The sequence below is a fragment of the Calidris pugnax genome, unplaced genomic scaffold (genome assembly GCF_001431845.1).
Source record: "Calidris pugnax isolate Ruff unplaced genomic scaffold, ASM143184v1 scaffold9, whole genome shotgun sequence".
In the NCBI taxonomy this organism is placed as follows: domain Eukaryota; kingdom Metazoa; phylum Chordata; class Aves; order Charadriiformes; family Scolopacidae; genus Calidris; species Calidris pugnax.
This window is the reverse complement of record NW_015090778.1, coordinates 5,869,751-5,882,386: the sequence shown is the minus strand read 5'-3', so window position 1 is coordinate 5,882,386 and position 12,636 is coordinate 5,869,751. Positions and strand designations below refer to the sequence as shown.

Below are 12,636 nucleotides of genomic sequence, written 5' to 3'. Positions count from 1 at the left end.
TACGCTCTGTATGCAGGGAAAAGAGACAGGTGAATAAAGATCATACAGCTTAAACATGACACTAATTGGGTACCTCATTGGCAGCTTCTGTGGAGAGGCTGAGGGCAGACCCTGGCAGCAGGAACAGGCAGCTCATCCTCAGAGAGCTGTCTCCAGATCAGCACGGAGGTCACGCTGCGGTGGTCTCTGTCATCCTTACCCTGCTCTGGAGACACATCTGCAATTTTTTGCCATCAGTATACTTCTTACTGTTCTGGTGGTTTTGTTTTTGTTTTTTTTTGTGAATGAAGAACCTTGGAGGACTTTATTTCAGTAGCTTGCAGGAGGGAGCATTGCATGTATCTGCCCATTTATAGATAAAATTGGATCTCAGCAGCTTTTATCTAAATTTAGAATGTTTAGCCTGTTTTCAGGGAATGCAAAGACATCTAACAACTGGCCAGCCTGTCTTGTTGGCTTCCCTGGGCTACTTAGTTGTATACAGATCCTGCATCAGAAATGAGCTAGAGCAAGACGGTGTATGAGAATCTTCACAAAAAAATGACATTATCAGGATTCAAGGATCCAGTAATTTGAGAATGCCATGAACTTCACTCACATTTTGTTTGGGTATTTTAGTTTTGTCTGTATGCATGGAGAGCTGTTCCTTTAGTCCTCGTGGGTTTTGGAGAAATTGGATTTGAAGGGATTTGGAGAAATTGCAGAGCAGTATTTGAGTGAAAGAAAAAATGGGAGTGTGTGATGGAGCTCCTGGGAACTGATTCTCTCTTCACTTCTCACTTCTCATCCCCTTGCCGAGTGCCTCCACCACAGGTTTTGCTCAGGAGAGCTCAGCTGGTAAACCTGGTAGCTTTCTGCACCGTACAGGCAGTGGGGAGAAATCCCTGTGACAGCACCAAGAGGTTCCTGTGCTGGGTCTGGGCAGCTCCGTGCAAGGAAATGCTGAGATCAGATGTTGGGACGCTTTGCCGAGATGACCATGTCACAGCAGAAACAGAGGCTTTTTCAGTACAGAGCGTGAAAACCCAGCCAGTGCTTTAAAGGGCATGTGTGGCAGCAGGTCACAGCTCAGTGTGAGGGGTCTCCACTGTTTGAATATTCCGATGAAGCAGAGCCCATCAGTAGGTGTGCTGCCCAGTGCTGCTGAGAAAAGCAGAGCGGCTGGGCTTGCTGCAGTTCCTCACCAGACCCGATGTGTCAGCTCCTGGGCAGCTCTGCCTGCAGGTGGCCAACTCAGCGTGTGGCTCCACCATGGCTTACTGACCTGCTGCAGCTCTCCGGGCAGCACAGAGACCTCTGCTTATTTTTTAGGGAGGATCCACAGGGATTTTTATGAATGTCAGGTCGTGATCTTTGTTTGTGAAGCAGCATAAACTGCAATGAAAACAGGGCTGTGTCATTTCCTTGGGTGGCCTCTCTACTCTCCCATCCTCAGCTCCACGTGCCCCTACTTTTTCCAAGGAACCATCTGTTGGCAGGTCACCCACCACACTGGACCTCTGATAATGTCTGCCGTTGAGTGCTGGCTCTACTAGAAACTTCATATTATTTCCACTTAAAAATATTTCTCCAACATTCCTAAAAACAGGGCTGAGGGAAAACAGTTGTTTGCCCGTTGTATCTTCTTTATGGCTTGACTTGAAACCAACATAAAGGCAGCACTTGTGTTATGTCTCAAAGGCTTGGCCAGCAAAGTAAAGGCAAGATTTAAAATCAGCATGGGATTCAATTTGTTCTGAGAGATGGAAGTGGTGGAGGGTTCATTAGAAGAGTCTGTCCAGCTTGGCTGCAGCTCTGTTCTTTCTGCCCTCAAGCAACTTGCCTCTTCAAGCAGCTCTGTGGAGCTCCACAGCAGAGTACCAGCGTGTGGTCCATTGTTGCGTGTTTGGGTTTCATTTCTGGGCTGCAGAGAGACACATGTATGTGTTTGAACAGCTGGGAAGGAGACTTTTCTCTTTTAAACAAAATCCTTTTGCTTTACCCACATTCAATATGTTGCCTTTTTTTTAATTTTCCTTTCTGGAAGGGCTGAGATGGATGTGGCTTTCTCTCTCCATTCCAGTCCCATGCTCCTCTGGCTTCAAAGACTCCTCAGACTGGCAGACTAGAAGGTGCTTCAGTGGAGATCTTAAGTTTCAAAGTATTTGAAGCTCCTGTCTTGGCCTCTGCCAGGGGTAGAAAGTGGATGCTGGTAGACGTTAATTTGCTCCACTAGGAGTAAGAGAGCTCAGCATTGGCTCCCTGGAAAGTAAATCCTCCTGCAGTATAGACTTGCAGCAATGTAACATCTGCAGTGATTGAGAACCCATCACAACAAAACCTGCTGCTTCCACTGGGACTAGATGGGGTTCCTGACTTGCTCCCCAGCCTGATGATGAGCGGTACCTTTTTGTTGCCAAGATCCATCTTGATAACTGGTGTCGGCAGCATCACGTCCTGGTTGTGCTCCTGCCTGTTCCCTCTGGTAACTCATTGCCTTTGTGTGTTCCCAGGGTTGCTGTGGAAGTGGTGACCACGATGACTTCAGCTGACGTGATGTGGCAGGATGGCACCGTGGAGACAAACATTCGCTCCAACGAGCTGATTCCAGTCCATCATCTGGACAACAACGAGTTCTGCCCCGGGGATTTTGTGGTGGACAAAAGAGGTATTGGGTGTCAAAACAATGCTCTCGGGGAACAAACATGCTCTTAATTGCAAAGCATTCTTCAATCTGCATCTCCTAATGTACATCCTACATCATAGCCCTCTTTACGGTAGCCGTTGGTAGTGCTCACTTGAGGTAGGCACAAGAACCTAACAAGGGGCAGACAGCGATTCAGCTGACTTGTTGTGAATGTCAGCAGAGAACCATTAATTAAATACCAAGGTTGAACTGTGACAGCAGGTGAGATGCAGGAGGAAGAAATGCCAAGGAGCAAAGCTAGAATTTTTGCTATTTCTGTAGAGGAGGAGTGGCCCACCTTCTCCTTGAAAGTGCAAATGGCTCTGAGCTCCCGCAGAATGAGGGGAGGGATGAACAGCTCACCTCAGGCTGCTCTATGGCTTGTCTATCACGACCCTCCATTTTTTCTTCTTGGAGGATTTTGGGATCCAGAGGCATCTTCTTATATCCATTTTCTTCAGCAAATCAATTGGTGATGCAGTGAGAGTCACGGTACAAGTTCAAGGAGACTTGCAGCTTTTGGATATGAAATATTGATGGCACACCATCTGGCTCTCAGCTCCTCTTCTTTTCTAGAAGGGGTAGACCCTCAACAGTGGGAAACAAGATCTTGTCAGATCTTCCCTTTTCCCTTTGGAAGAGGGAAAGATGGCTTAGCAAAAAAAGCTGCTGGTTTGTGTGGCCATTTCTGATGACTTACAGTCTGACTGGTTTTGTAGGTTAAACCTAGTTTGTGGAAACTAAAAGTTATCCACCAGCTCTACTATTCCAGTTTGGTCTCTGGGAACCTGTATTCCTGTCAAACATACTCCCCAAGCAGTCAGGGATGCCTGCAGTTCCTTGCATTCCCCGGCTAAGGATGAGGGAGGTGGATCTTTGTCAGCCAGACAAATCTGGAAGCTGTCTGGATACCAGTGTGCTGGGCAACAGCCCAGGCCTGGAGAGGTGGACCTGGCCCAGCTTTGATGCTGTTGGATCCCTGATGTATATACCCATTTATACCTGCCTGCATCCTCCTGCCTTCCACCTTTGTCCAGTCCATTTTTCCAGAGGAGCAAAATCATTCTGGGTGGCACGTGTCTAGATGAGGACCTTGGCAGCCAGAGTTGCTCTCAGGGAGCTTTTGGCCAGTCTGTCCAGAAACTCAGTAGTCTTGCTAGTTTGTAGAGCACAGCACTAAGGTGGGAGCGTGTTTTCTCTTGGTGATAGAGCTCCAAAGTGAATGTGTTCACCCAGTCCAATGCAACATAGTCTTACTTTGTCATCACTCACACTAAAATGTACCTTGTTAGCTGAGTACAATTTCGACTGTGTAAGAACTTGTTTTCCTCAGCCATTCACAGATGGCAGATTTCAGCCATGAGAGTTTGGGAGCTCACAGCCTCAGTTTCTGTGCAGAATCTGTGCCCTTCCACTTAACTTGTCTATTTTCTTCCCTACCATTGTGACCAAAAGCTCAGAGCTCCCAAGACCCTGGGTTATATGGAGTCGTGCAGTCTGGTGACCACATTGGCCGTACCTGCGTGGTGAAGTGGTTCAAGCTGAAATCCAGTGGAGATGATGTAGAGGTAAGTGCAGGAGCCAGTGCCTGTTGGAACCAGCTAAGAGAAAGCAGCCATGGAACAGCACAAGCTTCACAGATAAACATAGATAAGCCACGAGTCCATGCTGTGGTGGGGTTTGTGCTTGAGGATGGGAACAGCAACGTGCTTTTGGGCCTGGGAGGCTTAGCTTGAGGTGATGTCGCTTCGTATTTGTAGATGCCCACAAGGCAGCAAAGACCAAGCAGAGGGTTTGTATTCCATAGTCAACATCAGCTCTGGTATGGATGAAGATTTTTGCTGAAGTTGTCACAGACTGTTGCTTGAGTTCAGTAGAAGAGTTTTTCCTTCCCATGTCTTTGCTAGTTCATGGAAAAAGAATCTATTGCATGTTGTCCTGCCTGCCTCTGCTGGACACTTATTGCCTACGGTCAGGCTGATGCTTTTTTCTTGGAGCTTGTAAGAACTCTGTATTTTGCAGTTGTGATAGACCACAGTCTAGTTGGAGATGAGAGGGGGACTCAAACCACACCAATCTGGTGTACTGTTTTCTGCCTTGGGATGGGAGACCACATTGGCACAACTGAGCAGGGCCCTTTCCATCCAGAAGCAGAACATGGGTCTGGCCTGAGGCTGAGCTCTGCTTTAACCATTTCTCATTATTTGTGAGCTCCTTGTTCTCTTCCTCCAGGAGAAATCAAAGGAAAGATGTTTCCCATTAATTGTCAGATTTTTTTGTCAGACACTTCCTGTTGCCTTAGATCGTTTCAAAAGTTAACTTTAACCTTTTGGGCCCCAATGAACTGCTTTGAGAAATCTGGGTGTACAGAAGGGAATAAAATGTTCCTGTGTGTCTCATGATCATAATGACTTGGAACCTGTAGCAAAGGTGAGGGTGAGCAGATGACACAGAATATCTCCTTCCTTTCATTGTGCCTTGATTGATGTGCTACAGGATGAGGTGACAAGAAGGGACATGAGCAGCTCCTTGCAGACTGTTGGAGCAACTGAAAATTGACAAAAAATACAACACAAAGTACTTTTGAGTGTTGAAGGTGTGCTCTGAAGGTCCCTGCTGCATCCTGGGGCTGATGTGTTCTCCTTCTGTCTCGGATGCAGCTGATCGGGGAGGAGGAGGACGTGAGTGTGTATGATATTGCTGATCATCCAGACTTTCGCTTCCGCACTACTGACATCGTGATCCGCATTGGCAACTCAGATGGAGCCACAGCTAAGGAAGATGAGGTAGGTTCTGGGCACGGTTATGTGACTGGAGTGTCGCCAGGTATTAATGGAGACATTGAAAGAGACATTGGAGATACTTAAAGAGTCAATAGGGGGGCCCTAAGCCCCACACGGGCATCCTAAAGTCCCCAGCTTGCTAGTTTTGTGTCGGTGTCCCCTGCTGTCATGAGTAAGATATTGAATCTCAAAATCAGGTGGAAACATAACCTTGAAATCTTTTGACCTTGGCGATGGAGTCCATAGCAGAGCAAGAATAAAGGTGAGACAAGAATCAAAACGTATGCCTGAGGGCTTGTGTTAAAACTCTTCCTTAGGATTTCAGAGTAACTTCTAATATGAGGATATTCTGTGGGCTCCTGAGCGAGAGTGAAGGTGGATTTGTCATGAAACCAGTTTCACTTGGCAACAGAAGACTGGGGTTCTGGTTTTCATCTGAGTTATTACACCAGTTTCACTTGGCAACAGAAGACTGGGGTTCTGGATTTCATCTGAGTTATGTACACGTTAATTTTGTTGAACTGATTGATCTCCTGGGGAGAGAGAGAGAACAATTTCTATTGTAAAGGATGAGCTCTTTGCTAGAAAACAGGCTTCCTTGCTGCGCAGGGAAAACCTCCAGCTTTTGAGACTGCTGCCCTAAAAGGGTTAATAAAAGCTGTAGTGTGGCTCTTACTGGTTCTAGTTTCAGCAGCATGAAACGCATCCGAGCTTGCTCGGGCTGACCTAAATAACCTTCCTCCAGTGCAAGATGCTCCTCACTGTGCACAGCCCGTGCCAAGTGCGACTTGTCTGGTCTCGCCTGCACCCTCTCTGCTGGGAGCAGCTGCTGTGGGCCCCTGGTGCTGGCTGTGGGAGCACAGGGCTGGCTGCTGGCACCCCAGTAGATGGCAGCCCCATTCAGGGGAAGATCCTCTTGCCTTACTGGCACAACCCCAACAGGGCTGCCTGCAAAAGGCCACAGCCCTGCAATGGCCCTGGTCCTGCTCAGAAGTCAGGATCTGGGCACAACCCCAACAGGGCTGCCTGCAAAAGACCACAGCCCTGCCAGACCAGCCCTCCTGGTCCTCTCCTCATTGTAGGGGGCAATTTTCCCCACCTCTGTGGCATTGTAGGGTTTCTTATGGAAATCCTGTCTGTAGCTGCAAAAGGCCACAGCCCTGCAATGGCCCTGGTCCTGCTCAGAAGTCAGGATCTGCTGCCAGACCAGCCCTCCTGGTCCTCTCCTCATTGCAGGGGGCAATTTTCCCCACCTCCGTGGCATTGTGGGGTTTCTTATGGAAACCCTGTCTGTAGGATCCTTCTCCCCCTTCCCATGGGACCCCAGGACCCCTGTCACTTCTGCAAGACGCTGCAAGCATTGCTTTAGGTGGATCTCCAACCTGGGGAATGTCTGTTTCTCAAAACCTTCCTGGCTCTGCACTGAAATGCCTGCAGAAAAAAAATGGACTGACAAACTGCTCTCGTTTCCCCAGCCTTCGGTCGGACAAGTGGCTCGTGTGGATGTCAGCAGTAAAGTGGAAGTGGTGTGGGCTGATAACTCCAAGACTATCATTCTGCCACAGGTGAGGTCCTGTTCCAGATCGTGGTATCCCTGTAATTCTTAACTGAATGAAAAATCCTGGTTTTAAATCCTGGGTGTGGAGAGATTCACTGGGTAAAGGGATCCTGCTCTATTTATTGCTGCCTTCCCATGTGATGGGGTGGCTTCCCAATTCTGTTAGCAGAGGAAAACCCTTCCTTTGGCAGGAGGAGAGAGCAACTGACTGGTCATCACTGCTCTTGAATATAGAGAATAGGGAAGTGTGGGCAGACTGTTGCTCCCTTCACATGCTGCACTGCGTGTTTGCAGCTCTGACCACATCCCTGCTCCCGACCTCCGACACCCGCTGCTTTGCAGAGGGGGTTGCAGAGCACAGGGATCATCAGACTTGAGCCCAGATTCGTTGTGTTGCCCAACCAAGGCACAGCTGAAAGACGATTGCTTGTTCTGTCTTGCTTGTCAAATGGCACCGTGGTGTTTTCCTTGGCTGAAGAAGCTCCTCCAGGAGCTGGTGTGGAGCCACAAGTTGTGACCTTAGCTAACCTAGGGATCAGACCCAGTTCTTCTCCCAGGGTGGGGAGGGAAAGGAGTTGAACTCCTTAAGTTCCTGCGAACTTAAAAATATAGATATAGCCACGCTAATCCGCTTAACTCCTTTGTCTTCTGTGTTGCTCTAAGGTTTTTGTTGCACTGTCTTGTAATCTTATTCGCTACTCCACGTACAGTTTCATCCCATGTCTCTTCTCCTTGTTGCCTCAAATGAAGGCAGACAGCCTAAAGATGAGAGAAGACCTGCTTCTGTAGAGTCCCATCTCCATCACGGTGGCAGAGAACACCACTGCCTCCGCTGCGGAGATGCATTTGCAAGTAGAGAGCACTCAATCAAGATTTCTTTTTTAAACCAAGCAGCTCTGCATTAATTACAGTAGAATAGTCAATGCCTGCACTATGACAGTGGACCGGAGCGTTACAAAGCGGGCTGCTGTCTCCCTTCCCCCTGTTGTCACATGTGCTTGGATCAGAGGCACAATCGGAGGTCTGATGTGTGCTCCACAAAGGGCTGTTCTCTCGCCGCGGTGCTGGGGCTCTGCAGCAGCTCCTGCTGTGTCACGCCAGCCCCTTCCATTCTGCTCCTCTGCCTAATTATGGGAGTTGGGGAAATGTCAGGAGCGTGAATTATCAGTTAGTAAAACCGTGATTTATCAATGCCCGTCCGTGTGCCCAGAGACGAGCTGTCTGGGTGCTTTTTCTCAGCTCTAAAAATAAAGATGGCATAACTGGCTAATTAACTTTCAGATTCAAATTTGGATTAGCTTTGAGGGCAGTGAGTTTTGATGGCTTTTCCTGCCTGCAGTCACTTGTGTTGAACCCAACTAACCTCTGCTGGCTGCCTGTCTCTGAGTGGCACAGGACGAGCCCAACGGTGCTGGTTCAGTTCAGGGCTTTGACAAGATGACTGAATGTCCATGAGCTTTAGCCTCTGGGGTCAGATCTTGCAAGATTAAGAGGATTCTTGGGCTGTCATTCAAGTGTCAGAAGCCTGTGGATAAAATGCTCCATCTTGGAACTCCTAACAGCCCTATAAGGTTGTTCTTGCTCTCCTGCTTCTGTGTTGGAGCCAGTGGCTGGAGTAGGTCCATAATCCTCTGCAGGGGACCTCATGAGAGATGTAGCATGTGCATGGTTAGAAGAAGTAAGGCTAGATGGAGTGTGGATGGGTTCGGCTTCCAGAAATGAAGGGGAAGACAATGTTTTAAGTAAGAACTTATTCAGCAGCTTGGGACAACTTCATTGTCCCAGCTGAGTTTTAAGCAATAGTGACATAAAACAGCTAAAGCAGCGTAGCAGAGCCGTGACGGCAAGTGGTGTGGGGCCACAGAAGAAGAAAGCTGGTGGTGGGAATGTCTGCCTGGTTCCAGCATTGTCTCTGTGGAAGGACGGAGTGCGGAGGCAGCCAAACCAGGGCTCTGTGCCAGCACGGTTGCTGATGCAGAGGCAGGACCAGAAATACTAACTCTGCACTCGATACCCAATACGTCTGAACTGGCTCTGCCTTCAGAAACCCTGGGGCATCCAGGTAGCTGCTCGGCGCCTGCGTGCTCTCCTTGGCTGGATCCCAGCCACTGGGCTGACTGCAGCCCACCTAGAACTTGCCCTAGTTTCCCCCCCAGTGCCCTATTTTCCAAACTGGAGGATGGGGCTATGCTGATTCCTGATCTGTGCCAGACATTGAGCACATTATTTGGATCAAACACAGTCCACCCTGTGTAGATTGAAAGGGTTGAAGCAGCCCAACTAATCCGAGATGGAAGCTCCCTTTTCATGGGGAAAACTGACTTGTGTTTTAAAAACAACTAAAATTCTGTGCTTGAGCCTAAGTCTCTTGTAACTCTGCTCTCCTTTAGCACTTATACAATATTGAATCAGAAATTGAGGAGTCAGACTACGATTCTGTTGACGGCAGCACCAGCGGGGCGTCCTCTGAGTGGGAGGATGAAAGCGACAGCTGGGAGACAGACAATGGCCTCATGGAAGACGACCACCCAAAAATTGAGGAGCTAGAGCCTGAGGAGCCACCAGCAGAGGAGGTGAAAAAAGTAGAGGAACAAGTCCAGGGAGCTGTGGCTATGGCAGTTGCAGATCTTGCTGCAGAGAAAGCTGGCAAGGACGGAGCCCCCAAGAGCTTCCGGGAACTAAAAGAGGCCATCAAGATCTTGGAAAGCCTGAAAAATATGACTGTGGAGCAGCTGCTGACTGGCTCTCCTACCTCCCCAACTGTGGAGCTGGAAAAACCCACTCGGGAGAAGAAGTTTTTGGACGATATTAAAAAGCTGCAGGAAAACCTAAAGAAGACCTTGGATAATGTGGCTATTGCAGAAGAGGAAAAGATGGAAGCCATGGTGGAGACAGAGAAGAAAGAAGAAAAAGCAGAGGCACAGACACCAGTGAGGTCAGAGTGGCCCAGTGAGACACCAGTGCTCTGCCAGCAGAGTGGAGGCAAGCCTGGAGTCACCTTCACCAGTGCCAAGGGAGAAGTCTTCTCTGTGTTGGAGTATGCTCCAGGTGAGTGTGTCGGGTCGGGCCAGTGTGGGATGCTCTGTCCCTCACTGCTGTCCTGCAGTGTTTCTTTCTCCAAAACCTTTGATTCAGGGCCGCCTGGATTGGGTGTCCTCTCTTCTTCCTGGTCCTTTTCACAGCTCATTTGACTGAGGAGGAGAGATAAAGGCAACTTCTGTAGCACAATCTGTTCTAGGACCTAAACCTGGCTTTTAGATGGCATCTCTAGGCACTACTGTAATTTCTCAAGCCACAGAAGTTGGCTTCCCCGTTGTCCGTGTTGGTGCCTAACTTTGGAGAGCTGTGGAGATCAGTCACTTTCCTTTGCAAATACTTCCTTGAAAGCTGCAGGGTTTGTTGAGGCTTTTTTGCAGGGATGGATTGGTTGAGAAGCAGAGCAGGAACAGCTGGTGTTCTTATGCTGGGTGTCCTTGGTTGGGTGAGTGTCCTTGTTCACTTACGCCAATGTTAATCAGCCAAAAATAAAAAACAGCATCTGGTTGTGTGAAATACTGGTGACAGTGGAGCCCAAGGTGCTTGGCGAGCCAGGCAGCTGGGCCAGACGTGAGAAGGAAAGGTGGCCAAACTCTTCTGAACCTGCAGGTGTGTATAAATAAAGATGAGCAGCTATCTTGGGTTTTGCAGAGAAAGGGTCAGCACTTTGTGCGTCATTCTCCCAGCTGTGGGATGGGGCTCCTTGTGGGGCACAGGATGTTGTGTGGGACCATAAGAGCAGGGGAATCAAATAATGTCTAGGCTGCCTCCTGGCTCAGCAAAAAAAGCAATTCAACTCTTCTCTTCCAAATTACAGGTTTAGCGCATGGATAGATTTGCCTTCACAGGGAACCTGTGGCAGTTTCCAAGGGCAGACTTTAATCCCATTCTCCTCCTTGCCCCACAGATAGCCATGCCTTCAAGAAAATGGAGTTCCAGCCCCCAGAAGCCAAGAAGTTTTTTAGCACCGTGCGGAAAGAGATGGCTCTCCTGGCCACCTCCCTCCCTGATGGCATCATGGTTAAAACCTTCGAGGATCGAATGGCAAGTGTCTGCTCTCAAATGCCTGTGTGTTTCGTGCTGGGCTCAGCATCCGGATTGCTTTCTTTGGAATTCCCTGCTTAGCCTTAATCCTTTGTGTTAGAGCTGCAGGAATGTCTGCAGCGTGTGAAACGCGGCTGTAATTACTGCTTTCACCTTCCCCAAAGCCAGGGTGACAAACAAGGGGGAAGCTCCTCTTTGCAGGAAGCCTATTTCGGGTGCTTTGCCCGCTGGGTTGCCTGTCCCACTGAGCAGGAAGGGCAGGCAGGCAGCGAGGGGCTGATATAACCAGTGAGCAGCTTGGGGGTTGCTGGGTGTCCTCTGAAGCCCTGCTTTGGATCACAGAATCATCTAGGCTGGAAGAGACCCTCGGGATCATCGAGTCCAACCATCTACCCTACTCTAAAGTTCTCCCCTACCCCATATCCCCCAACACCACATCTAAACGGTTCTTAAACACAGCCAGGGATGGGGACTCAACCCCCTCCCTGGGCAGCCTGTTCCAATGCCCGACCACTCTCTCTGTGAAGAATTGTTTCCTAATGTCCAGTCTAAACCGACCCTGGTGCAACTTGAACCCATTACCCCTTGTCCTATCATCTGTAACTTGGGAGAAGAGACCGACCCCCGCCTCTCTACACCCTCCTTTCAGGTAGTTGTAGAGAGCAATAAGGTCTCCCCTCAGTCTCCTCTTCCCCAGACTGAACAACCCCAGCTCCCTCAGCCTCTCCTCATAAGGCTTACTCTCCATCTGAAGGATCTGAAGGCTTGGTCTGCCCTCAGGCCGTGGTAGAAGTTCATTTTCTAGAGGGAAGGTGCTCTGAGATGTGTTGCTTGAGCTGACTCTTGCAAGGGCTGAGTTAATTGCATCCTCTCTCTAAATCTGTAAATACAGCCCTGCCAAGGTAAGGGGATGTTTCGTAGCCCCTGGCTTATCTTGCCTCTCTCCACAGGATCTCTTCTCAGCACTTATCAAAGGGCCCACACGCACGCCCTATGAAGATGGCCTCTTTCTCTTCGATATCCAGCTCCCCAACATCTACCCCGCTGTCCCACCTCTCTTCCGCTACCTCTCCCAGTGCAGTGGGAGACTGAACCCCAACCTGTACGACAATGGCAAAGTGTGTGTCAGCCTCCTGGGGACATGGATAGGCAAGGTAATGTTTTCATCCATCCAGCTCTAGGGAGTGGTGGGTTGTGTCAGGCTGCTCTTGGAACCAAGCTGCTTCCTACCAAGAGTCCTGGGTGGCTTCTGGTCTCAGTTAGTGCTTGAGCTGGGGATACAGCTCTGCCTTTGGGCTCTGTTTTGGGTGTCTGGAGCAGGTAACTGGTGTAGTTTGGTGGTTTCTGGGGCTCTCTTTGGCTCTTGTCTGTTCTTCCTTGAGAAGAAGCCTGTGGTCAGACCAGCTGGGCTGTGTCACAGAGTGTCACAGAGCAGAGATGCCACCACCAGCATGGGGTGTTCTCCTGTGGTTTGGGTCCCTGTCTCCCACTCCTCAAGCGAATCACGTAGTGTGGCACAACATCCAACTGGAGACTTGGAATAAGCAGAG

The 12,636-nt window shown here is 49.3% G+C and overlaps 1 protein-coding gene across 2 annotated transcripts in view; it reads left to right on the top strand.

The window, feature by feature from the left end:
- The window catches only part of UBE2O (ubiquitin conjugating enzyme E2O), a 79,687-nt gene that overhangs the window by 61,250 nt on the left and 5,801 nt on the right, over positions 1 to 12,636 (top strand). For both annotated transcript variants that reach the window (XM_014952892.1, XM_014952888.1), the window contains exons 10-16: positions 2,493 to 2,647; positions 4,121 to 4,233; positions 5,326 to 5,451; positions 6,924 to 7,013; positions 9,397 to 10,054; positions 10,950 to 11,086; positions 12,037 to 12,240. In XM_014952892.1, the coding sequence (XP_014808378.1) occupies positions 2,493 to 2,647; positions 4,121 to 4,233; positions 5,326 to 5,451; positions 6,924 to 7,013; positions 9,397 to 10,054; positions 10,950 to 11,086; positions 12,037 to 12,240 (1,483 nt within the window). The remainder of the gene's footprint in view (positions 1 to 2,492; positions 2,648 to 4,120; positions 4,234 to 5,325; positions 5,452 to 6,923; positions 7,014 to 9,396; positions 10,055 to 10,949; positions 11,087 to 12,036; positions 12,241 to 12,636) is intronic.